The sequence below is a fragment of the Rhinolophus hipposideros genome (assembly GCF_964194185.1).
Source record: "Rhinolophus hipposideros genome assembly, chromosome: 13".
Classification (NCBI taxonomy): domain Eukaryota; kingdom Metazoa; phylum Chordata; class Mammalia; order Chiroptera; family Rhinolophidae; genus Rhinolophus; species Rhinolophus hipposideros.
The window spans coordinates 28049811-28075662 of record NC_138059.1 but is presented as its reverse complement, the minus strand read 5'-3'; the positions used below and the strand labels follow the sequence as shown (position 1 = coordinate 28075662).

The 25852-nt window shown below is 39.7% G+C and overlaps 1 protein-coding gene across 12 annotated transcripts in view; it reads right to left on the bottom strand.

Moving 5' to 3' along the window:
- Positions 1-25852, bottom strand: part of DPYS (dihydropyrimidinase) — a 98570-nt gene that overhangs the window by 16678 nt on the left and 56040 nt on the right. For 4 of the 12 annotated variants that reach the window (XM_081070211.1, XM_081070217.1, XM_081070213.1 and 1 more), the window contains 2 exons: positions 14842-15049; positions 5139-5269 (listed from right to left, as the gene is read on the bottom strand). In XM_081070211.1, coding sequence (XP_080926337.1) covers positions 5165-5269; positions 14842-15049 — 313 coding nt within the window. In that variant the 3' untranslated portion in view covers positions 5139-5164. Of the gene's footprint in view, positions 1-1844; positions 5270-14841; positions 15050-25852 lie in introns of those variants that run through there. The other 8 variants (XM_081070210.1, XM_081070216.1, XM_081070208.1 and 5 more) reach the window with 4 other exon arrangements.

Sequence of the window (25852 nt, the reverse complement as noted above, 5' to 3'; positions counted from 1 at the left end):
GACTCAGGAAAATCAAGAAGTATCATGTGCAACTGGTTCCAAAGCAGCTTTTGTGACTTTAAAGCCTGCGACAGGCCCCATGATCTTTCCCCTGTAGGATGCTGCCTCATGTACAGTGGGCAAGCAGAGGGCAGAGGAAACACTGAGAGAAGAGGGTCCCAGGTGTAGCTGGCAGATGCTGATATGGGGAACTGCTGGACCTACAGGTGGCATCTGAGAGCCAGGCTCCACCCATTCCACATATTTCAGCTGGTGCTCCTGCTCAGACTGCTTATTTGGTGCCAGGCCCCTGGACCACTATGTCCACTGACCTCAGAGCCCTCTCTGGACCCACGCTACACTCTCATCCTACGCCCGCTCTCCCTCTGCCCTTCCAGTCTTGGCTTCCGTATTTCTGGAGCTGCCAAAGGAGCTGGCACTACCAAGCCTGGTGAGCTTCCCCACAGAAAGAGAAGAGTCAAGACTTTGGCAGTCTCTGGGTAGCACACCATTTATTAATTCATCACATGGCTGTTTGCACAGTAATCTTCGCTAGCACGTGCTGACCATACAGTACGGGCTTTGAAACCCTATAGCACACTCATGGATTAGGTTGATACTATTATCATTCTCGTCTTATAAATGAAGAAACTGAGGCTTAAGGAGACCAATTAAACTGCACAACGAAAAGGAGCTCAGCCTCATTAGCACTTGGGAAAATGTAAATTAAAACTCCAATAAGATGCCTTTTCTATTAAACAGATTGGCAAAAGTAATTAATTGGACAATAGCTAATGTTGATGAGAATGTGGAGCAATGGCAAGTCTTACACTATGTTATTGAGGGCATAACTTTCCACTTAGGAGAACAATTTGCCAGTAGCAAAGTAAGAGAAGAATGTGTACATTTTAGGACCCACCATTCTCACTCCTCTCTACTGAGGTCGGTTACCTTAGAGAGACTCTCATGATGTATACACAGAACCCTGTACAAAAATGCTTCCTGTAGCATTGTTTGTGACAACAGGACGATGCAAACAATCTAAATGCCTATCAACAGGAAAATACTAGGTAAATAGGTTGTGTATGTGTGGGGACAGAGCCCCAGAGAGCAGTTTCTAGGCTCTCGGCCTCACGTGGAAAGGTGCTGGCCCAGGTAGTAGATGGCCGTCAGCTGTGGCTAGTTGGCCATTGGCCACTAATATAACTGCCCATGGCTTTGCTAGCAGAAAAGTGGGGGCTAGCAAGAAGATGGGGGCTGAGCCTGCAAGCGGTGCAGTGAGGGTTGCAAACAGTGTGGCTCCTGCTTCCTGTGTCTCCAGCCCAGCCGCCAGCGAGAATATAGTGGTATGACCCTACCTATGGCTCCGTGGGTGTTCCTTTTTGGCCTAGCCATATCCTGTGTTCTTATGTGGGGAGCGGGACTAGAGACCCTGCAGGCCGCCCTGCACGACAGTATGGTTATAGGATGGAAGATTATGTAGCAATAACATGGTTAATGAAAGTGAGACCTATCAAAACATCTCCCAAACACCTTTACTGCAAAAAACCAGGAATCGAAACAATACATACTAAACAGCAACAAACTAACAAAAAAAACAATACACACGATATAATACTTTTATAAGATTTAACCACAGAAAACATAGTGCTTAGACATATGTACATATATAGCAAAGGTTTAAAAGATGTCATGGGACTGAAACACCAGATTCAGGACACTGGTTCCCCTGGGGGAGGAAGAGGAAAAGAAAAAGGAGAGGACAATAGGGCACTTCAACTGGATTGCTAAAGTTTTATTTCTTAAATAGGATGATAGGTACCTAGGTATGATTATGGTTTGTTTTGTTTTGTTTTTTGCTTTTTGTATGTTGTAATAAGTTCACAATATATTTTAATTTTAAAAATGACTCAAGGCCTCATGGCTAGTAAATAAAAGTTTAGATCTCACACTTTTTTTCTTCCCAGTACGTCACACTGCCCATCGGAGGCAGGAGGCAAGGAAAGATGAATATAGAGAAGGAAGGCTATTCATTACCTCTATTCTTTGTGCAGACCTTGAAAATGGAATTGTCTTGTTACGAAGGGATTTTACTCTGTATTTCAGTGGAAATCCCAAAAACATGGTAAAAATATTAATCGCTTGAGTCATGTTTTCCTATCACCTTATATTGTTATTTAGAACTATGTTTCTGCAAAATATTTGCCACAAAGCCTAATAAAAGCAGGAAAGGGGGCCTTTTAATCATTTCAAATGACTTTGTTGATGCAGAATCTTATAGCTATTTCATTCTCCCAAATAGATCTATCAAACTGGTAGTCAATCTGTATTCTTCATTTAAAACACCCTAACCACAAAATTTATTCCTATTTTTGTTGAGAATGCTCATTAACTTCATCTATATCAATCCAGGAACTTAGAAGGAATTCCTTCACCTCCTCCTTTATTTAGAAATGAAATACCCATTGAATGCCTATCGATTGCCCGGCACTAAGCTAAATGCTAGGGAAAGAACAGTGAACCAGACAGGCCCTCCCCTGCATGAGCTTGCAGTTTGCTGGAGGAGACAGACAAGTCAAGTCGGTAATTATCATGCGTTAAGATATGGTAGTGTGATGGGGTACAGGGGGCGCCGTACTGTGAAGGAACATAAAAGTGGGACCTAACCCTGTCGTGTTGGGTCTGGGAAGCCTCTGGGAGGGAGTGATATTTCAGTTAAATACTAAAGGATGAGTGAGACTTGGCTTCTAAAGAAGAAAGTGGCTTATTATTTTTCCTCCAGAGGATTCAGTCATCTTACTGTGAAGTTTCTATTGTCAACCAAGGAGGAGAAAAGTAAAAGTCATAAAATATTTTAAGATATCTCTTACCTGAGAAAAAAAGACCAGTGGTTCTTCTTTAGATGTAGTTCACTGTCCTGTTTTCTGTGTGTTCAATACAAATTACAATTGCGTAAACTGGATTCCTACTACCCTTTGTGAAATGTGTGAATATACCCCCGATCTAAGTAAGTCAGGGGCAGATATACCTGCAATGAGAGCATAATTGTCCTGAGTTTCACTTGATCCACATTTTAAAAATCCCTCTTGATCTGGTTACCCAGGAGAAGAAATATAAGCTCAGCTTCTCTGCATACACAGAAGGATCCCAGTACAGACCAGAAAGCACAGAAAAGAGGATATCACTGCAACATTTTTCAGCCACGCTGATTCCATTTAATTCCTTCAAATCCTGCACTTGTCAGTGTGATTGGATAATTTGCCTTGGAGTTATATTAAGGTTGGGTATCTAATTTGACGACATGGAGTTTGCTGAGGGACCTGATTTCCAGGAGTTACTGAAGCAGATGTCACACAGGAAATTATGCTTTTGAATCACAACCAACCTCCCAGAGTCCCAATCCTACTAGTTAGAAGACACATGTAATTCAAATAACAAGATATAGAATGAAGATCTAAATGTTTATTATTTATAATAGAACGTAAAATCAGAGTTTGCTATTTTAAACAAATGTAGCCATTGAAAAAAAACTTTAACCGAAAGAGTGATTTTTAAAAATTCAAAGAAATCTAGCACAAGCAAAAATGACATTTTAAAGTATCATCAATGAATTTTCACAAAGACTTTCCACCACAATAATATTCATTTATATCCTCAATCTCACACAGCCGCAAAGTCACAGTGAGAACGACAGCAATTGCTTCTGAAAGGAAATCAAAGAGGCCTGGAGTGATTATTTTTTCAAAAGGATCTTGGGGAATTGAAGTAAGGCCTGCTTCTCCATGGCTGACAACGTTTAACTGTGATGGGAACAGCAACATCTTTTTCTCTGACTTTGATTTTGCCCAGAATAAAAGGAACTCGGTGTAACATTCTAACAAACAGATGCAGAACTCAAGCCTAACCTTCAAGAAATGCTATAATCAAAGTAAACACTAATCCTGCTCCTGCAAATGCTGTGAAAAGCATGTTAGAGCATTCGATAGAATTTCTTCCGCTTGCTAATCTTCCTTTGAATTTTTAACACAATCTTCCTGGTTTGCAAGAATAATTCCAATAATCAGGAAACGACAAAGAAGCTGAAACTTGTGGCTATAGAATAAAGGCTCACAACTCTCATTAATGAAAAAGAAAGCACAGCACACGGTGCACAAAGCCTTGTTATTCAGGTCATGGAGTTTATGGAGGAAAACATAGGTTATCGTAATGTGAAAATGTGCAATGCCTAACGGGGTATGTATAACACGAGTCCTCTAACAAACAGTGCCTCTAATTAACACAAGCATCTATCCATCATGTGAGCCTTTTATGTAAGCTTTTTGCAGATTGCTCTGCAAACGCCTGAAAATGTATCCCAGATTTAAAAAAAACTTGGAGCCCATTGACATTGCAAAACTGACAAAGCATATAGATTTCATGAAGTCAGTGGAAGTGAAGTTCCAGAGATGCTTAAATCCCAACAAAGCCTCTGTCAAATAGGCATCTGGCAGAGCAGAACCAGAAAACACTTAAAAAGAAAAAGAAAAAGAAAATTAGCAAGGAAGAAGATAACAGGTACTTCAAGAAAGAAAGAAGTCTATGTCAAAATTCTAAGAGAAAACTGATGAAACACTCAAAAACGACCACATCTATAATATTATTCCAAAAATCAAGTGTGAAATAAAGTACACCAAATACTATTCAATAATTTTCCTGAAAAATTATCCCCAAAAGCTACATTTGATTCATTTTTCATTCATTCTAAGTTCTAGAATACAATTGCTTTTACAATATGAAAATTCATTTTTCCAGATAAATTATTGATCAATTTATAAATTTTGACCATGAAATTGTACTCCCTGTTTTAAGCAGTGCCAGCTTTCCTCAGTAACAAGTCTCTCTGTGTTGCCAGCCTATTGCCTCTTGTGCATATTTGATTCTCCAAGGCTCTTGTTGAATGTTTCCTAACATCTCAGAGAATAAATTTGGAGGTTCATCTAAGTGTTGCTCTGTGTCATGAGGTCTTTTATCAGTCGTCCCTTAGCTAAACTGTACTTGAGTCTTATGTCACTTAGAAGCCTTTGACCTTTACTCTGGACTCTCCAAATGCTTATAAAGAGAGAGATGCTATATTTATACGTTGTCATGAAGCAATACTTTCTTTGTCCATTATCCCTTACCAACAGCACCCAGATCAGGGGTGGGTCTATTTCCTGGTCCCAGCTGTAGAGTCTTCTTTTGTCCCTCTTGATTTCAGTGTGAAGACTTCTCCCTTATAAGGTTCACGCTCCACGGGGGTAGGTGTGCAAGTCTGAAAAAGAACATTTCATTTTCCTCTTGTGGTTTGTTTATTGACTTCTTGAATTCAAAGCTAAGTGCTGCTTCCTTAATGAAGTGTTAGAGCAAAAAAGAATCTTGTGAATTTATCATGTGCTTCTCACCTCCTTGCCCTTCTCCTGAAATTCTCAGCAACGTCAGGTACCTACGTTGCCCCACTCTGCTGATATTAATCTGTGTCAGACAAAGGCCCAGGGAAAACTTGCGAAGGATTATTCTTTCCATTATAACTTTCACTGGGGCCTGGGACATATCCTCGCACCTTCAGAGTTCTATTACCATCTTGTCTTTTCAAACATTCTAGACATCTGTATTCCCAAAGTGCTTTGTTGTACCTTCCCTAAGACTCTCATCGTTTTGGTTCAGATTCTAGCAATCTTTTTTTCTTATTTGCCTGATTGCTGCTGTGTGTAACAGGCCTTCCACAGAATCTCACATCTCTAACCATTACTCTCTGGTGACCAGCTGTGCTGCAGAACTCTCCACTGGACTCAGGTAGAATTAATTCAACGCCTGAAGAGAGTTTTGATATCTGGACTTTATAAACAGAAGAATTCACAAGAAGCAATGAAACCATACTGTTTGTAAACATGCACACAAATTCACTGAGAAGTCAAGAAGCAACAAATCACAGTGATTAAGGGTGTGGGCTCTGGAACCAGGTTACCGGGCTTCAGTTCCCTTAGTTGTAAACCTGGGAATAATAACAGCACCTACCTCACAGGGTGGTTGTGAGGATTAAATGATGAGAGGATTACATATGAACGAAGCATTTAGAATAATGCCTAACATATAACAAGCTCTTTACAACTAAATAAATACACACACACAGACACACACATACACACACACACACACACACACAAAGAACAAATTATCGTGGGTTTTATTTTGACCACCCAAACTAACATAGTGTAGTAATCAATAATGTGAGCTTTGGGGTAACACAGGTCCCAGGCTAGTTTGAATTCTAGCCGTGCCATTTACTAGGTGTAGGCAACTGGCGAGCTAATAAACCCCTCAGAGCCTACTCACTCATCTGTGAAATGGAAGGAATAAAACCCCTCTCCCAGATGCCTGTGATTTCCAGATACAAAGCACTTTCTTCCCTCATTCCCCCAGGCACAGAGGATAAAGCAAAGAAAAAGACAGAAACTGTCCCTCTAGCTATGGAACTGGAAGCACAGCCTCGGGCACACACTGTGCACTCAGTCAGGGGGAGAGGACCCCTGCCCTCTGCTCAGGAGTCTGAGCTTCAGTCCACTTTCCGTGTCTGATTAGATACTTTGCAGAACTTCCACTCTTGTTCACTATCGACTCAGTCCTTTTCTTCACCCTGGAACCTGTCATCATCTTGAGGAGCATTGATACCGAGAAATGAAGTGCCAGACTCCCATTTCTGCTCCCCAGCCCCTGGACATTGTGGTTACCTGGAACCAACCCACCCCTGAAACTTTAAACTCATTTAATGCCCCACTCTATGACCACATCCTCGCTTTCAGGTCTTTGGTCTCTGTTTTTTCCTCTCTTGGTTTACTTTTCAAGCCAGCCTACGTGATGTATTTTTCAAACCTAGGGTGACCATATAATTTATCATCCAAACTAGGACACTTCTAAGAGTGTAAAGGGTACTAAATATAATTAACAGGCATAATCCAGGACTGGCCAAGCAAACCAGGATATATTTTCACCTTCCTTCAACCCCACTCTTGCCTACAGTCTAAAGGGTCTTGCCTTTCTCTCTTTTCTTTTTGGTGTTTGCACTCAGCCAAAACCTGTGGCATATTACAGTTCAATCAACAGAGTTTTCCGCAGCCACTTTCTCAAGTACATGACGCAGACCAGGTAGGTCAGCGTCCTGCCTTTGTCTTTCTACCAGGGCCATGTCTTTGACCATGGGGAATGCCCACCCTCCTTTTTACCTGAATATCTCCGATTTATCTTCTATTAATATAACTCTTCCCAGGCAGTCATCAGTCCTGGAAGCTTTAGCCCTCCCTGCCACCTCCACTATCCTACTTACAACAGTTTTCCGTTAACTATCTGTTCACTTGTCTGTCTCCTCCAGCAGACGCGGGGCCAGTGCACTGCTTTATTTCTCCATAACAAGTACTCAATAAATAGCTGATTAATTCCTACTAAGGATGTGATGGGGAGGAGATCCCCATCTGAGCTTTCTCTCCTCTTTGGATGGGTTGTCCAGGCGTGGGCTGACTCATCAACTTTAGTTTTGCTGCACCATTCATTTGTTCTCCATGCCTCCGCACCTTCTCTTTGGCTGGCTGCTTCCTATAGGCAGGTTATCTAAGAACCTCTTTTTGGCTACTTAGTCACCAAATTAGCAATGCCATCAGATACCTCTTAGCCTGGCTGGTCACTTTGGTTACACTGCCCATCAAATGTCTCTGACCTGACTGGCCACGTCTCATCTGCACATGGTCCTTTTCTGCCTCTGGGGCTCTAGGTGGGCGGGGGCTGGTTTCCCGCCAGAATGGCCATGGGACTCTTGACCACACTGTAGCCTCAGAAATAAGCCAGCCCTCTCCAGGGAGTCTTCTGCTGTCCCATACTTCATAATCCTCCCCTTTGATAGATAAATTGACAGAAATCAAAGGCCATGTAACTTCTGGGCTCAAGCTTCCCAGTACTCTTAAACTTGTAATATTCCCTTATCCTTACAGGTGGGTTACATAAGCTCTTTAATACTAGACTCGCATCTTGTCCACCTTTGTACTGCCTATGCCCCGGCATTGCACTCGATATATATTTTAGAACCTCAATAGATGTTCACCATGACAAAATGGAAAGGTGACAGCCCTTGTCCTGCAGAATCTTAAGCCATCACTATGTTACTCAGAAGTTCGGTTGCACATTTGTTTTCTAAATTGACTTAACCTACAACTCTGAGGAAAAGTAGTCTTGCTACTTCTCTCCAGTGACAATGACAAATCTCCATCTGAAGTAGAAAGTGCCCAGCGCTGTCATCAGCGCCAGCATCTGGCAGGACCAGTGCTTAGGATATTCGTAGGTACTCGTAGGTTATTCAAGTGGTTGGAGCCAAAAGAAAGTGGGCTTCTTTCCCTGGGTCCCAGTTGAGTACAGTAGTAACAGGGACTCCACTCCCAGTGTCCCAGCTAAATATACACCTATCCTTAGAGGACATTGATGCAGCACAAAACACACTGAAAGACCAGGATGAAGCATTAGAGGGTGCTGGTAGAATAAAGTAAGCAGGTTGCTTTCTCTTCTTGCCTTCTCGTCTCCATGTTCTGGTTTTCTTCCTACCTCACCGGTCGGCTTTCTCAAGCTCTTTTGCTGGTTCCTTCCCTCCTCCTCTCCTCAATCTTTGAAGGTTGATAGCCTCAGAGCTCTATCTCAAGTGCCCTTTCTTCTCCATCTACAGTCTACTTGGTGGCCTCAGACTCATGGTTTTAAATCCATATGCCATAATTTCTAAATTTTATGCCAGCAATGATCTCTCTTAATGTCCGGATTCTTTTATCCAAGTGGTAACTGACCTTATTACAGAGACGTGTTATAAGGATCTCAAATAGAACTACAACTTAAGCACCACAAACTGTAGTTGAAACAGAAATAGGATTTAAGCTGTTTGAGTCCAATGATTGCTATTTTATTTATGTCTGTAACTCCAGGACCTAAATTATTGCCTGGTACTCAACAAACATCTGTTAAATGAAAGATTTCTTGACTGTATGACTTCCCAGAACTTTGTATATGATATTGGGCAATAGAATCACCTGAGGGCAGCATTATCTAAAATTATTTGACGGCTTTCTCAAGGAGCACCTCAAGAGACTGGTGTCCTAAGAATTTGAAAAGACCACGTTTGAAAAGCTGGTCTGGGTTGTGGCATCTTTGCCCTCCAGTACAGACTGGTCAAAATTAGGTGATTTCACCGCATTAACAGTTCTCTCTATCTTGATGATATCACAATCAAATAAAATGGCTTGTGGGTAAAATAATGTGAGAAGCTCTCCTAAGTAATATGGGAAACACAGATGGCACCTTGCCTAGTAGGATGTTGTAGTTTACTTTGGTAAATGAGTTCAAAATGTGTTCACAGTATTTAATAATGATTGTCATTGTGATGAGTTATAGAAAGACAATAGTGAGAATTATGTCATAATATACAGTGCTATGAATAAATGTTAATTGCAATCATTCTTATACTTGCGGAATTATAGAAATGCATTTTTGGTTAGCTGAATAGTTGATAGGAAATGTAACTGCATTGTCTGCAGAGTGGGTAATGCTGGGGTGCGAGATTTTTCTGAGACTAGAAAGACCAACTGAGAAGAATCCTGGTCCCCGAAGGAGGTATTAATACCGTGCTGCCCACAGAGGCTCAGACACTAAAATATCAATAAAGACAACAGAATTTCCAAATACCAAACAGCAGACACTGGCCCGACAACGAACTATCCAATAGAACAGTGACTTCCTGAGAATGAAATCCATACCTGCCTGGTGAACTTAGAGATACCCAGTACACTTGAACTGAGCTCTCCAGGGACAGTGAATAACTAGAACATGAGTAACCCCTAGGTTCAACAGAGGTGGTCTATTAACAGTGAAAATTTGCATTTTGCTAATGTTTTGCAACCCACCAAATGTTTCCCTTTAATCTTTGAAATACCCTGTATGATATTTCTCCAAGACAATTGACAAAGCGGGACCCTCTCATTTCAGGGCTGGCTCCTCTGGTAAATTTGCCAGTCTGAAGGTAACTGAATCCTATGTGCAGGAGGGGAGACAGAAGTGATATCCTGAGGATGGAGGCGGGTGGCTATGTGTCTGAGTAGGGATGAAACTTTCTGATTGGTACACTGCAAAGGTTGAAGTCAAACAGATTGGCTTTGGAAATAGAAAAATCTGAGTTTGAGTTCTAATGTTGTCACTTAGTGACTATGGGACTTCTCAAGGCCTCGATTTCTTACTCTATAAAATAGGGATACCACTACTTACTTCAGCGGGTTGTTATAAGGATTAAACTATGCCTGGCACATGATTGGTCATCAATAAATATTTACTGAATTGAATGTTGAATGGTTAGATAAAGCATGGAAAGGGGGTATTTAGACAGACCCTGTACACAGTGGTGTGCCGGTAAATGTTAACAACCAGTTCTATCTTCTCTCTTCTCGCCACCCCAAAAGCCCAGATTTACAATAAGCATTTTCCTATTTCTGATGTGTAAATACTCCCATCACAACTGACACCAAACTACCAAAGTGACATCACTGAATGAGGAGTTGAGAAGAGATACACACAAGGGTCTCTAATGAGCCAAAATGAGCTAGCTCCAACATGTGTATCACCTTTTTTAATTATTAGCAAAGTTTGAGGAAATGAGGATTATATGGCAATTGAAGGCATGTCTTAAATTATTTTCTCTGAGCTACCACATTGAGAAAGACATTGACAAACTGTCATTTCAGAAATGGAGAATAGCCATTTCAAGGACGAGATCAGCCATCCACTCAATTTTATCTCATCTAAAAGGCAAATTAGGCTTATAGTTGCAAAGATATGACTCAGTTTAAAAGCTTTGCTAGCAGTATTCTGAAACCATGCATTCATTACTGTGAAACTATTCCTATTTCTCTATAAAATGCAATTTGACCCTTATTTTCCAGAATAGATTAGGTTACTTATTGTCGAAAAAAAAGGAAAGAGATGACTTAAAGAATGCCTGTAGTTCCAAATTTTGGTAAAATTTATAACACTCTAAACACATAAAAATTCTAGAAATAATATCCATATAAGTTTAAAGAGTTGTATTTTTTGGTAAAGAATTAACAGTATGTAAGTTGATTTTGTTTTTTCAAGATGGTCTTGAACATCTAATTTGCTGTTACTTTTTTCTTCTTTTATTTTTCTTTCCTGCATACCCTAAACTCTTCCTTAAGTGATTTTTATATAAAATTGAAATATGTATTTTATTGTGTTATATTTATCAAATAAAGTTTGATGTCCCATCTTCTGATTTAATTGTTTTACCATAAGGATCAGCTGCTTAAATGTTAAAATACATAAAGTAACAATTACCCAAAGTTGTCAAATTGGATAAAAATGTCATATCTTTCCTTTAAAATTCCTCACAATATCTGATAACAGTGATAGCTGCATGGCATGATGCTGATAAACTGTATTAAGTAATAAAATCATGGACAAGAATCAAGCTCACAGATAACCCCACTATTTGGGATGACTCAGGGGCAATCTTCTAGGTAACTGATTTAAGTTTCTGTCAGTGACCTCTGAAACTATAGTCTTTGCTCCTTTCATTTGCAGTTTGTTTATCAAATGCCTACGATGTACCAAGCACAAAATATAAGATGCTGCCCTCAAGGAATTAGCACTCTAGCCAGGAGATCAGCCGAGTTCTGGATCTGGCAAACGCTGAGGTGTCTGTACAGTCTGTGCTTTGGGAGTCCAGAATGGTAAGTGATTCATTTTCTTGGGAGGATAAGAGGTGAGCAGCAGAAATGGTATGAGCTGTCCTTGCTTACCTTCAAACACTTTTCCTCACTTGCAAAGAAATCTCAACATTTTAAATGTAAACCAAAGTAAGAGCTCTAATAATCTCATGTGAATTTAAAATCAAGAATTTCTAACAACTTTTTTCTTAACCTTAGTGTGATACTTTTCTTCTATAAAATTATCTTTGCTTAATGGAGAGAAAAAAAATGTTTGAAATGTCTCCAGACAATCCCCAAACCTCACTTTACCCATTTTATTTGAAACTGTTTCCACATCAACACTTTTTCAAATATGCATTTCCCCATGCTATGAGTTTCCCAACCATTTTCTTCTTTTTTCTTGCTCTGCAGAGGTCGCATGAAACAGTGTCAATCAGAATAGGCTTTATCACAAAGCCTGGCTCTTATGTTGACTTACTGCTTAGCCCAGGGAAAGTTATTTAATCTTGCTGAGACTCAGCTTTCTATTTGTAAAATGGGGGTGAAAATATCTACCATGTGGATATTATTATGCAGATTAAGTAAAATAATTACTATAAACTACCTAGTAAAGTTCCTGGCAGGTAGTAAGTGCTCAGAACAACATATGATAATAATGATAGCAACTATTACTTATTGTTATCACAAAAACAACAATGTACTAGATACTAAATTCTAAAATAAGTCATAAAATTGATAGTGAACTCTTAGAAAAGTTAGTTGACATTATGTTTGCCAACAAAACAGAAAACAATTTTAAAAGGAGAACTGATGAAGGCAGTCATTTGATGCTCTCTGCTGCCTCAAACATTTTTCCCGCTTAGACAAAGCGGGAAGACTTAGACAAAGTCAGTCATTTAAATACAGTCTACCAGATGTTCCTGGTTAGTCTAGCGTCCCTGCTGGTGAACACCGGAACTGACCGCCAGGAGCCGCCCTGCTTTGGATCCACTTCAAGTGTCACATTATCACTCAGTTCTGTTGATTCTTCCTCCTTATCATTTCCACCTCTTTTTGTTCATCCTTGGATTACTGCCACAGCTTCATGAACGAACTAGCTACCATCAATGCCTCCAGTTCGGATTCAGTTTTTGAGACTATTATAGTTTTCCAAACCTTGTACTGAGTATTGTGTCTTCCATTATTTAACTCAAACTTTATGATTTACAGTATCATTTATTGCTTCAGTATACAGTTTTTGGAGTCAGATAATCAGAGCTTATGTTTTGGCTGTGGCATATACTAGCTGTGAGCCTTGGATAAGTTTCTTAATTTCTTGAATCTTCAGTTTCCAAATCTTTAAGATGGGGAAAATAATACTTCCCTCCCTCACAGGGTTGTTTCAGTGACACAACCCTTAGCACCATGGCTTGCATTCAGTAAGCAGTCAGGAAATGTTAGCATAAACGTTTAGAAACACATAGGATTCTTATATTCACTACTTACCTGTCACAACCTGTCAGTGTCATTCATTTACAAACTAATCCACAACAAAATGAGCTATAACCTTAAAAATTTTGGCTGAAATGCAGTATATAAAGAATTGTAGCATCCTGAGAATTCAAAGCATTCTAGATCAATTGTTTACTTAGTCAAAGCTTTAGGAAGTGTTTTAAAACATGGATGAATCTTGTACAATAGACTCTAACAATCCATAAGTAAAAAAATTTCACAAGACATTAGAGGAGAAATCAAATAGACTACAAGACCCAACTGAAATGAATCAAAACCAGCCAGAGAACTATGGAAAAAGAGAAGTACATTTTAAAATGGAAAGAAAAAAACAAGTTTTAGAACTAATCTAAGGGTTGCAAATTTTAATGACTAATGGCCAGGTAAAAACATTGATGAGTGAAGCCTGCTGGGTGAAAAACAGAAAGGCAGCCTCTGCTAGCTTGACCATCTGGCTCTGGCCTGTTGTTCCCATGTGGGATTGAGGGCACAGGTTGCCTCCCCGCCCCCAAATCCAGCAATTCAAATGGGTTTAATCTGAAATTTTCTGATGTGTTAGTGTATTCGGTGAAGCAAAATTTTAGGCTGTTTAAAACACTGTGTGAACTAAACAAACATGTGAAAGCCCAAGATATTGTTAAAAACAAACATCTCTTTTACAATGATAGAGTTATGACAAACAAAAACTTGGGAGAACTTTATTATAAATTTGGTAATCAAAAGAGGAAAGCAAAGAGACAGAACTAACATTTATTGACCTATGTGCCTGACATTTTAAAAGTGAGTCTTACAATTTGTTAAGAAGGCAACATTGCCATTTTTCAGATGTCAAAAATGTCAAACCTTTGAGCCCAAAGATGAGAGAGAAACGTGCTCTTAGCCACACAGCTAGTAAATGGAAGGGCAAGGTAGAATTCATATTTAGATCTACCTGACCCCAAAATGCCACCTTTGCTCTGGTGCTCATTGAATGTACCCTCAGACATTTAACTACAGGCAGCCTAAATTTTCAAGGGATCATTGCTAAGCTCTGAACTCCTCCCCAACTTTGAATGAGGCCACGCCTCCCACAGCTGCTGCAAGCAAATGACAGCACTCCATATAGTTGATTCACAAGAGACTTGGCCCAATAGCTGCCTGAAGGCCTTACTCATCCCATCTTAGACTGCACAGGCAGTCTAGGATGCTTCCACCCCTTTTTCTCTCCTCTCTTTCATTGGAGTCAGACTTGAATTGCAGTCCGAGGGCTTTCCCAGCCTTTCCTGGCTCCTTCTCATTTCCCCCACAGGCATTCCTCTTAAAAAAATGTCAAACCTTTATCTATCTGGGTGTTTGCTTCTCGGAGAACCCTGACTAACCCAATTGCCAAAAGCCCCCAGAGGTCCTGAACTTGCCTGGGAAAACCTGACTTGGTCCATTAGGAAACCCTTAATAGACACCAATCTATAAGGAAAAATGCAAAAATAATGATTCTTTGAAACGTGGCATTTGTCTGGAACCTCATGATATCCCAGGAATATGTTAAATTGAGTGTATGTGACAACACCAACAACAATATCCAGAAGTGGGTGACAGTCCAGCCTATCGTAACAGCCACTTAGGCACAACTCACCTGGTCTCGCTGTTTGATCCGTTTGTAAATATATTCAGCAAATGGTTTTCGAGGAATATACTTCCCATCTCCTGCTGTGACACTGAAAACACCAGCCTCATATACCACTTTGCCTCTGGAAATAGTCACTAGGGGCACCCCATGGCATACCATGCCTTCGAAGATGTTGAAGTTAACAGCCTGATGATGAGTTTTTGCTGAAATAGTCCTGTTTGTAAAAACAAAGAAGCTCTGGATCATCACCATCTCATGTGACAAATATAAAATATTAAAAGAATGACTTAGAAGAAAATTTAGCAACTCTGTTAAGACATAGCTTCATCATTGGAACAAGCGACTTTAAGAATAGAACATAGCATTAACATTTCATTACAAAGTAATTACATCTTCTGAGAGAAAAACCCAATAGATCATTCTTTATGGTGATTAATGAGGATGAAATGGATGAAGGAAGGGCATTGTCTCTCACATTTAAAATTTTAAATCAGTTTTTATTTATGTGTTTAAAGAAAAAAAGTATTAATTATAAAACATTTCCAACACAGATGAATCTGATGGACACACTGACTCAATATCCAGCTCTACAGAATTTTAACTTTTCACATGTGTTTATGAGGCTTCCCAGTACCTCTCCCCAAATACCATTCTTGTTCTACCCTTCACAGAGGCAATCACTAAGTGACAGTTATCAAATTGAATTTCATAATTATCAAAGAAAATCATATCATGAATTTCATTCTCTCGTCTATGGCAAAACTGGAAATTTGAGGATAATAAAAATAACAAAATATGTTAGATTATAATCTCTTAGCATGTTGTATGCCATTCATTTGCATACCACCAAACTACTCTCAGTAGTTTATTAATACATAGTTCACCCTTATCCACGGTTTCCCTTGCTGTGGTTTCAGTTACCTGCAATCAACTACAGTTTAGAAATATTAAATGGAAAATTCCAGAAAAAAAAATCATGAGTTTTAAATTGTGTGCCATTCTGAGTAGTGTGATGAAATGTCACACCATCCTACTCGATCACACCCAGGATGTGAATCATCCCTTTGTCCAGAACTTCCACGCTGTATATGTACCACCTGCCCATTAGTCACTTAGTAGCCATCTCAGTTGTCAGAGCGACTGTCATAGTACCGCAGTGCTTGTGTTCACGTAACCCTAATTTTACTTAATAATGGCCCCAAAGCACAAAAGTAGTAATACTAGCAATTAGGATGTGCAAAAGAAAGTGATTCTCTTAAGTGAAAAGGTAAGTGTGTATAGGAAAAAACATAGTATATATAGGATTTAGTACTATCTGTGGTTTCGGGCATCCAGTAGGGGTCTTGGAACGTATTGGAATGCTCACATAAGGGGCACCATTGTTCTTTCAATCGTATACAAAATGTTTGATGACTTCCAGGTTGGATATTTGGAAACGTTGGAAGTCTCCTTTCCCTAAATCACATTAATCTCATTAAATGGAAAAGGAGTGGGATGGGGTGGGGTGGGGTGGGGGTGGGGGATCTGGCAGCAGTACATAATATGAGAATAATCTGAATTCTGATAGAAGTTCCTAGGAGCCCGCTCAGAAATGCATTGAAAAGAAATACTTTGCTAAAAAAAAATTTAAAAAAAAAATCCCAAGGCTGGTTCAAAGGAAGAGCAGATAAAAGCTCCTCCAAACCTCATCTGGAAGGGTGGAGCTGTGAGACATACAGCTTTGTGTGCTGCACTCCTAGAAATGAATGTGACACTGCTGGCCAGGTCCTTAGCCCCAGAATGCCACATGCAGCTACTTACTCGCTTTCCACTCCTAACAAGTCCAAACAAAATCCTTTTATCAATGAGTACCACCACCCAGCCAGTCACCTTTGCTTCTCCTTTAAATTTGCCATTTCAGTAAATGACACCACCATCTACGTTTCCTCACACACTAAACCATCATCAAGTCTTGGTTCCACCTCCCAAAAAGTAAATCTCAAACCTACCGGCTTTTCTCCCCTTCATTGCTCCACACGACTACCATCTCTCATCCAGACAACCCCAAAACCTCTTACTGGCCTTTTTGTTACCATTCTTACCTGCCTACACTCCTCACCACTCTCTACAAAGCTGCTCAAATGATCTTTTTAAGATGAAAATCAGATCATGGCACTTTCTTCTTGAAACCCTCAATAGCTGCAATCTGTTCCCCAAGAGCCAAACAACTATAAACAAATAAAAATAAATGATAAAAATAATAAAAAGAATCTGCTTCCAATAAAATATTACCATAGAAAAGAAAAAAAGGAGCCTCTTATATGTCAGGTAGATACTTTATAACATCTTATTTCATCTTTACAACACTTCTTCAAGGTAGAGAGTATTTTCTACACTTTACAGGTTAAAGAAATTGAGATTTAGAGAAGTTAAGTAAATTGTCAAAAGACATATAACTACATAGTTTGATGAAACTGGGAATTTTTATATTTTTAAAAACTTTAATTTTTAAATTAAATTAACATATTATCCCTTTATAGTCACACCCTCCCTTCACCCATAACTCCTAGAAACCATTGATCTCTTCTTTATCACTATAGCTTATTCTTTTCAAGATACCATGTAGCTTTTCCATGAAAATGGTGCCTAAAGCAAAGAAGGAAGCCACGGCCCCTCCCAAAGCCAAAGCCAAAGCAAAGGCTTTGATGGCAAAGAAAGCAGTAGGCATCCACAGTCACAAAAAAGCAACCAACCAAATGAGCAAAATGGAGATCCGCATGCCACCTACCTTCTGGCAGCCCAAATATCCTTGGAACAATGTCCCCAGGAGAAACAAGCTTGACCACTATGCCATCATCAAATTCCCCCTAACTACTGCGTCAGCCATGAAGAAGAGAGAACACAATAATACACTTGTGTTCATTGTGAATGTCAAAGCCAACAAGCACCAGATCAAACAGGCTGTGAAGAAGCTCTGTGACATTGACAAGTCCAAGGTCAACACCCTGATCAGGCCTCATGGAGAGAAGAAGGCATATGTTCAACTGGCTCCGACTATGATGCTTTGGATGTTGCCAACAAAATTGGGATCATCTGAACTGAGTCCAGCTGGCTAATTCTAAATATAAAAATTTTTCACTGTGAATAAAAAAAGAATGTCATGTAAATGGAATTGTAGAGTATATAACCTTTTGAGATTGACTTTTTTCATTCAGTATGACTATTTGGAGGTTTACCCAAGTTGTTATGTGTATTAATAGTTTGTTCCTTTTTCATTGTTGAGTAGTGTTCCATTGTGTGGATACAGCACGATATTTATCCATTCATCTATTAAAGGGCATGTGGGTTGTTTCCAGTTTTTAATGATGATGAATAAAGCTGTTATAAACATTCATGGGCATGTTTTGTGTGAATACTTCTCTAGTGTAAACACCCAGAAATGGAATCACTGGGTCGTATGGCTGGAGCTTGCAGTGGTCTTAGGAACCAACTGACTGATACAAAGAAAAATTTAAAAGATCACGAATGAATAGGAGGTAGGTACAAATACAACAATAATTTCAAATACTAAGAAGGAAGGGTACTGATCAAATAGCAAGTAATGTCACTAAAGTAAGAATATGAATAAACTATCTAAAGAATTACTAAATATAGAATGATGTATGATGAGTTACGAGTTGGTGATGAAAGACACAAATTCAAAGAAAATCTAGGAAATAATATAGAGGAACTTCAGACCTGCAGGTTAAAGAGACATTTTATGACCATCACAACCTCTCTGTGACAGTATTTCCATAGTCAGGGCCGCTGCTTTCCTACATATCCCAGTAACACTGATGGCAGAAACTCTTGGCTTGTATTATACAATGTTCCATAAACATGTCTGGATTGATGCAGTAGTAAGGCTGCTAAATAGAGAAAGTAGAATGCATAAAATGTATGCTAAAGATGGTTACTGACATACAAGAATGAGAGGCGAAAAAGTGAAAACCCTAAATCATAAAACTTTATTTTTCCTAATGAGAAGTTAAGAGTTACTGATGTTCTTAGGAAAATAATCTAACAGAAGAAATTAGCTTTATACACAAAGATTGCCTAAACTATTGAAAAACTTAAGCATAACAGTTTTCCAATGACTATTCAATGGAATATTGGGCATCTATGAAAGACTAGAATTAAGAATACACTGGGAAAGCAAAAAAAAAAAGTTATGTAATATAAAATGAAAAAAGGTATAGAAAGTACACTACATCTATAAGGAAAATGCATGCATATGGACATATACAAAACAAAATGTAACAGAGTAAAGTGTTGTTGTGGGCTACGAAAAAGTGAATGTGCAAAAAAACAAATATGAAAGCAAAAGGTCTGTGACAGCAAAATATCAAATCAGATTTCTCTGCCTCGGCCAAATAAAGGTAATTCATTACTTTGACTTTCTCAGCCTTTGGGTTAACAAGAGAAAGAAGATAATTAGGCAACATCTAAGCAATTCTTTATAATAGGCATTATGTAAATGAGGTCAAATTAACACAAAATGTAAATTCTAGGCTTTATCACCAGCAGCCAAAAAAAAAAATATATATATGTTTCCACTTTCACATTTGAAAGCATCTGACAGGGTACCATCCCTCCCCAATTTTTCCCTTCCTGCCAGAGCTGCAAATCTCCAACTTTTAGGAGCTTTCACACTTCTGCTTTACCCTTGAATGCCTTCCTCACACTCATGTCTGCCCCTCTCCCTTCCCTAAGACTCCCCTCAAGATTCCTGGCTCCATGTCTGTTATATCTCAATAAAGCTGGAAAAAGAAAATAATCCTGGTCCCTAGAAGTCAACCTTGCTGACCCAGGGCATAATGAGAATCTTTTCTCTGTGGATTAGCATGATCTGAATCATTGTGATGACGTCTTGATAAGCCCCTCTTAATGCACACTTTAAGAAAGAGACCATGTTTGCAGTGTAACAATGGGGGGGGGTGTCTTGCAAGAGGATCCCTGGTAGTAACTTAGGGTGCTTGCCTCCAAAACACAAATCTAAGCTGGAGAAAAATAATTGCCTCCAAACACTTGAACATGTATTTTTTGAGAAGGATTGTATTTGCTCCCTGATGGTGCACATAGCAAAACTAAGGCCAACGAGGAGAAATTACAAAGAAATAAATTTTACTTCAATATATTATAGTCTTCAAACAATTAATAATGAAAGAACCGTATCTTTGTCTTACATTTTAAAATAAACAGAACCCAGCTATTAAAAAAAAGAGACCATGTTGTTTTATCCCCAGCACACAGTAGGTGCTTAATAAATATTTATAAAATGAACAAAAAAAGAATTGCACCGTTTTCCTCCTGAGGGTTTTATTTCTTGCCTCCACTGTCCTCTGGGCTGTGACTGTGTTTTGGAAATAGAACACGAAATCAAATAGGATGTAAGCATCCAATCCCAAATGTCTGTTGTGTACGTAACATTTCTTGTAAGCTCTACCAGTTCATTAGTAATAAATAAATAACTGAAGTAAAATTGTTACAATTATCGTTTAGTTGCATCTTATCAAATTATAGGAAACACTTGTTCATCAATACCTAGCAATACCAAGATTATCAACACTGATAAATGTGCACCTAAGTATTGTTACCCCAAGTCAGATGATAATGCTGAAATAGCTGTGTAAGAGCTTGTCCAAAGTTCACACAATTTGATATGAGAGGAACCTCAGAGAAGTCAGAATTGCTTTCACTTTTGGGGAATACTGGTATATCTGTAACCCTGCCATAAGAAGATTAAAAAAAAAAAGTGATACATTCTCAATATTTGTTCTAAACAAAAATAGAATGCAACATCAACACAAGATTTATACAATTATAAAATGTATTTAAAATCTATTCATTACTAGTACCATATGGGAGATGTGATCCAGTAATGGAATGAACAAAAGTTCAAAGTCACACAATTGTCTTTGTAAGAACACCTGTTGTTCCTTTGAACACACTTCCTCCAAGGCAGAGGCCTTCTATTCCAAGACAGAAGCCAGAAAAGTGCCTTCCCAGCCTCCTTTGCAACTGGGGCCCAGTTATATGACCTGGCCTCCTCCAAAGTGGTGCCCTAGCACCAGACTTTGCATGGCCAGCTGGTAACTCAGGAAGCAGGTGTCACAGGAATCCAGGTGGGTGAGGGTGGAGATGGACACATCTTGCTTTTAGGACCGGCCATGACAGAGGTTTAGCAGTAGGGTCCAAGCCCCACCTCAGCGAAGTGATCCAAGGTACTTGTGCCCAGGGGCAGCCTGGGGCTCTCCATTGCCCTGTGGTAGAGCTGAGGCCTTGCTCCTGACTGTGTAGCCTCTGAGTCTGGGCCTCTGGCTCTCCTGGGGATCCTCTGAGCCATCAGGTGTCTTACTACATCCCCGCATCCCCCCTTTTTACTACCCGGAGTAGATTTCACTTGGTTGCAGCTAAGAACCCTGCCTGATACATCTGTTTCCTTTAATACTTGTAGGATATCCAAAACTTTCTGAAAAAATCTCCTTTTGTGATAATCTCCAAAGTACAAATTTTCTTAAGCGTGAAGGCTGAGCCCAACTGCCCCCTAAGCTTTGTTCCAATGTTAGGCCCCTGACAGAGGGGAGTATTAAGCACCATCTTTTGAGTGGGACCATCATCATACAGCACAAGGGTGAAACCCAGCTTTCTCAGAACTTTATGGAAAAATAACAAAACATCTCCCAAGTTTTCATAAGTTGCTCAAAGGACAACACAGGTCCAGGTGTGAAAGTCAAAGTTACTCATGCAACCTCCTCTGCAGAGCTGGTGGGTCTGGTGTTACCTGGCGAGCAGGTAGGGCTTTGAGTGTTGGAAGACTGTCTTGGAATGCAGCAAGAACACACTTGTCCAGGCTCTGACTAAGAGGAAGAGTCATTCAATGGACTAAGACATGATTATAATAAGGTACAGCAACGCTGTTGGATAAATTAGAGCAGGTGTCGTGGATCTGCATAGTGGCATTTCAGCTCATAAAGGCGCCACATACTGACCCCGTCCTGAGGAATGCAGGGTAGCAAAGGCTGTATTTTGTCTCTTGGCATGTGTTTCCCCCTCCTCTGGTGTCAGCACCCCAATTTTTCTTTAAGAAACTTCTCTCTCCCAATGGAGATAAACTGGCAAGATTGTTAGGCTTGGTGCCCTGCTCTTCCCTAACCAAGACATGGGTGATTGTGTTCTGTTTCCCAGGAATGTGAATCTTTGGCAGAATGACAAACAAATTAAATGTGATTGGAGGGTGCATCTCTGAACACAGACCAACTCCTGCTGCGGGCTGCCCAGGGCTATGCTGGTCACTCCCTTTCCAAAGCCTGGAGTACTGACTCTTCCTTCTGTCTGTGACATTCCCATGGCTTTCCATGGAGTGTGTTTTTGCTTAAGTGAGAGCAAGTTGGTTATTACCGTGTTTCCCCGAAAATAAGACCTAGCCTGACAATCAACTCTAATGCGTCTTTTGGAGCAAAAATTAATATAAGACCTATGTTATGTTACGTTATGTTATGTTATGTTACGCTATGTTACGCTATGTTACGCTATGTTACGTTATGTTACGTTATGTTGTTATATACCGAGTCTTATATTAATTTTTACTCCAAAAGACGCATTAGAGCTGATTGTCCGGCTAGGTCTTATTTTTGGGGAAATACGGTATGGTTTGTAGCCAAAGATCCTGACTGGTAATGACCTTGTCCTTTGGAGAGTAGTAACTCCCTTAATAAAGAGCCTATGAAAGTCTCTGAGGCAGAGTTCAAAAGGTCTGTGACTCAGAAAGAACTAAAAGCCATTTTTATCCAAATCTGTCTGCAGAACACATGCAAATGTGGGGCAATGCTCTGATTCCATTTGTAAGCAAAACCTAAGAGCTGTGAGAGTCATTATCAAATATTTTTCAAATTTAATAATATGTGTGTCAGCTCAGGAGAGTAGCATTTACGAGAAATACCTTTTCTCTAATTACTGATTGGCTGGCCAGGCTGTCGGCCGGTCCCAGTGGTGACAGGAGGCATAGGGATGATTAAAGCCTTCCCATCCGGCCAGCCAGTGAGGCTGGAGTTCTAGGCCATTGACTCTTCGTTAGCAAATTCACAGGAAGGGTGTTCTCAGCGGTCACTCTGCCCAAGGGAAAAGCTGCTCTTTGTCAAGTTTGCTTTGAGCCCATATCAAATAGGCACGTCTCTCTGCAGTGGGGTGTCAAGGTTGTCTTACCGAGTTCCAATTATACACATCTCCAAGGCCCAAGCCCACAGGGAAGCAGAGGCCCTGAAGATAACATTAAGCTATTTTCCAACTTAGTCAATAACTTTGATACCACTCAGATCACAGCTGCAGAAAAACATTCTGTTCCTTTGCACATAGCTTTCAATCAAAGAGCCGCGTGCTCTTATAGATGAGAAAAATCACTGAAGCAAAGCCTGCAGGAGACTGCAACACCGCCCATGTGCACTCAGAGAGAACACTGTGGAGAGGAAGAAAATTTCTTAGAGCAATATGGGTCTTCCTGATCTCAGGGAAATGACGTGTTTAGGTGTTTTGTTATATTTTCTCCTACTCAGTCATTTTGTCTATGGCACAGATAGATTCTTATCAATAGGTTGCCATGAGAACCAAAAAATGTTAATAGGATCATATCAGGGCTAATAGTGGCACTTAAAAAATTTAATTAATCTCTCTATATTGTATTACAGGATGCTTTGTATATTCAACATGAAAGAACAATAGTCAGTAAATCTTTCCAACAACCCTATGGGACAGGTACTATTTTTATTACCTTATAATAGATGAGGATGATGAGACACCAAAACATTAATTACTCACCCGATGTGTCAGAGCTAGTTAAGTTCACGGAGCTCAGGTGAGACAGACGGTGGGCTCTAAACCACTATACAATGTTGTCCCTTGAAAGCTCTAAGAGAAGCTACCAGGAAAGCATTCAATCAATGAAAACATTCTTCATCCACCAGAAAGCACATGGAAACCAGCATGTCTCATATTTCCCAATATTTCTTAGGCTGTTTTCTGTTAGCAGCAAGGGATTTAGGATGTTATTAAAAATTCCTTAAACCGAAATTGGTCATTGTCAATGTGATCATCATAGAAGATTTTTTTTTTTTGACGTGAATTCCAACTATCTATTTCAAACTATCTCTCTTGTCATTTCTTGGATGTGACACGCTATATATAAATGGAAAGCAAAGCAGCCACATCTCTGGAAATGCTAAATGGTGCTACTTCAAGTACATTGTAGTTATTAAGCAAAGCTGCTGTTCACTGCACCCATTAATCTTCCACCCTCTCTTCAGACTTCTACACTGACCTCCCACAGGAGAGAAAATGGGAGTTCTTTCAGCCACGTTATTAAATCTAAATTGGACAATAACTTGGGAACTCTATTGGTGCTCAGTGATGACAAGACATTTAATGCAGGTTCATAAAAACGCTGTGCAAACTACGACTTCAAGAAATAAACCGATCAGGTAACCCTGCTACTTTGTCCTTGGAGCTGTCGTGTAGGTCATGGACGGTGGTGTAAATCATGGTGAGATAAACGGGATTTAGATGCTGGAAAGCTGACCTTGGAAGTAGGTACCACGATCTTCACCCCCTGTGCCCCACACAGCACTGAGCAAATAGAAGGCATTTTATATACATATTTATTTATCCGAAATTAAGTTATTAGCAAATTTCTGAATTACTACTTAACATAAATATTGCATGTTCTGTATACTAGTTTTCAGAAAGTGGGGAACTAAAAATAATTTAGTGTCTTAAAAGAACAGGAACTGAATGTGAATCAGCAAAAACTAGCATGATACTAGGATGTATGTCCTATGAATATTAAACAGGTAGGTGCTTATAGGTGAGTTATGATTATTAGCTTTTAGAAGGTGAGCTGTTGGCCTGACATATTGATAAGAGTTAGAAATCACTTCCTGGGGGTGGTGTGTGCACTTGGTCCTGTAATTATATCATTAGCCTTCCTGGGGAGCTGTCTTGCCCTTGGCAAGATGACATTGTTTGACAGACTATCTACGGGTGCAACTTGGGCAGAAAAAAGATGTCAGTTTTCTATACAGCAACACCCTGGGAAAATTCACACAATATCCTGCCTAAAAGTTCAGACCAGGCTAGGTGCTTATTATTATGTTCAGTTTATTATCATGCCATATTTTAAGAAAAATAAAAGAATGACTGGAATATGAAGGGAAGACAGTAGGGTTCTCCACTAAAGGGATGAAAAAGAGAAAGTTGGACAACAGAAATGTCTGGGGGACTTTTAACTTTACTCTTTTTTTGAAAGGAAGAAGATAACCTATTTTCCCTCCATCCCTACTGAGGAGACTAAAAAGGTAGTAAGCATAAATGCTGGCAGATGAAATGTAGTTTGACACTGAAAAATAACTTCTTGACAACCGGGGTGTGAGGTATGTTAGTGAAGGATAGAAGCAAAATCTGTGGCCAGGTAAGAGAATCATGAACGCAGACTGCTTAAGAATTGTGTGACATCCACAAAGATGGGCTGCAGCACCAGTCAAAAGTCAGAATTTCTAGCTCTGGCCTCCTAAGAATGGAGGGCTGGCCCCAGCACCACGAGGAGGCTGTGAGGCCAGCCTAACAGTGCACGATTCTCCTCCCAAGTCACAATCAAAGGGGCTCTCAGAAACTCCAAAATTGTCAAAAACATTTTCTTACGAAAAACCATAACAGAAACTTATGGACTGCCTTGCTCTGTGATAGGTATTAAGAACATTATCTCACTTAATCCTCACAGTAAACCAATGATATCAATGATTGTCATCCCAATTTTATGGATGGGAAAACTGAGGCTGAATGAGGTTAAATTACCTAGGATATAGCTATCACAGGACATAGCTAGATCCTGAACTTAGGGCTGTGAAGTAAAAAGGATTTTCCCTTTAATAATGAAGAGCAGCTGTGTTAACCACAGCACAGGGTCTACAAACTCTTTCGGAAGTGGGCTGAGATGATTAATCGATAAACA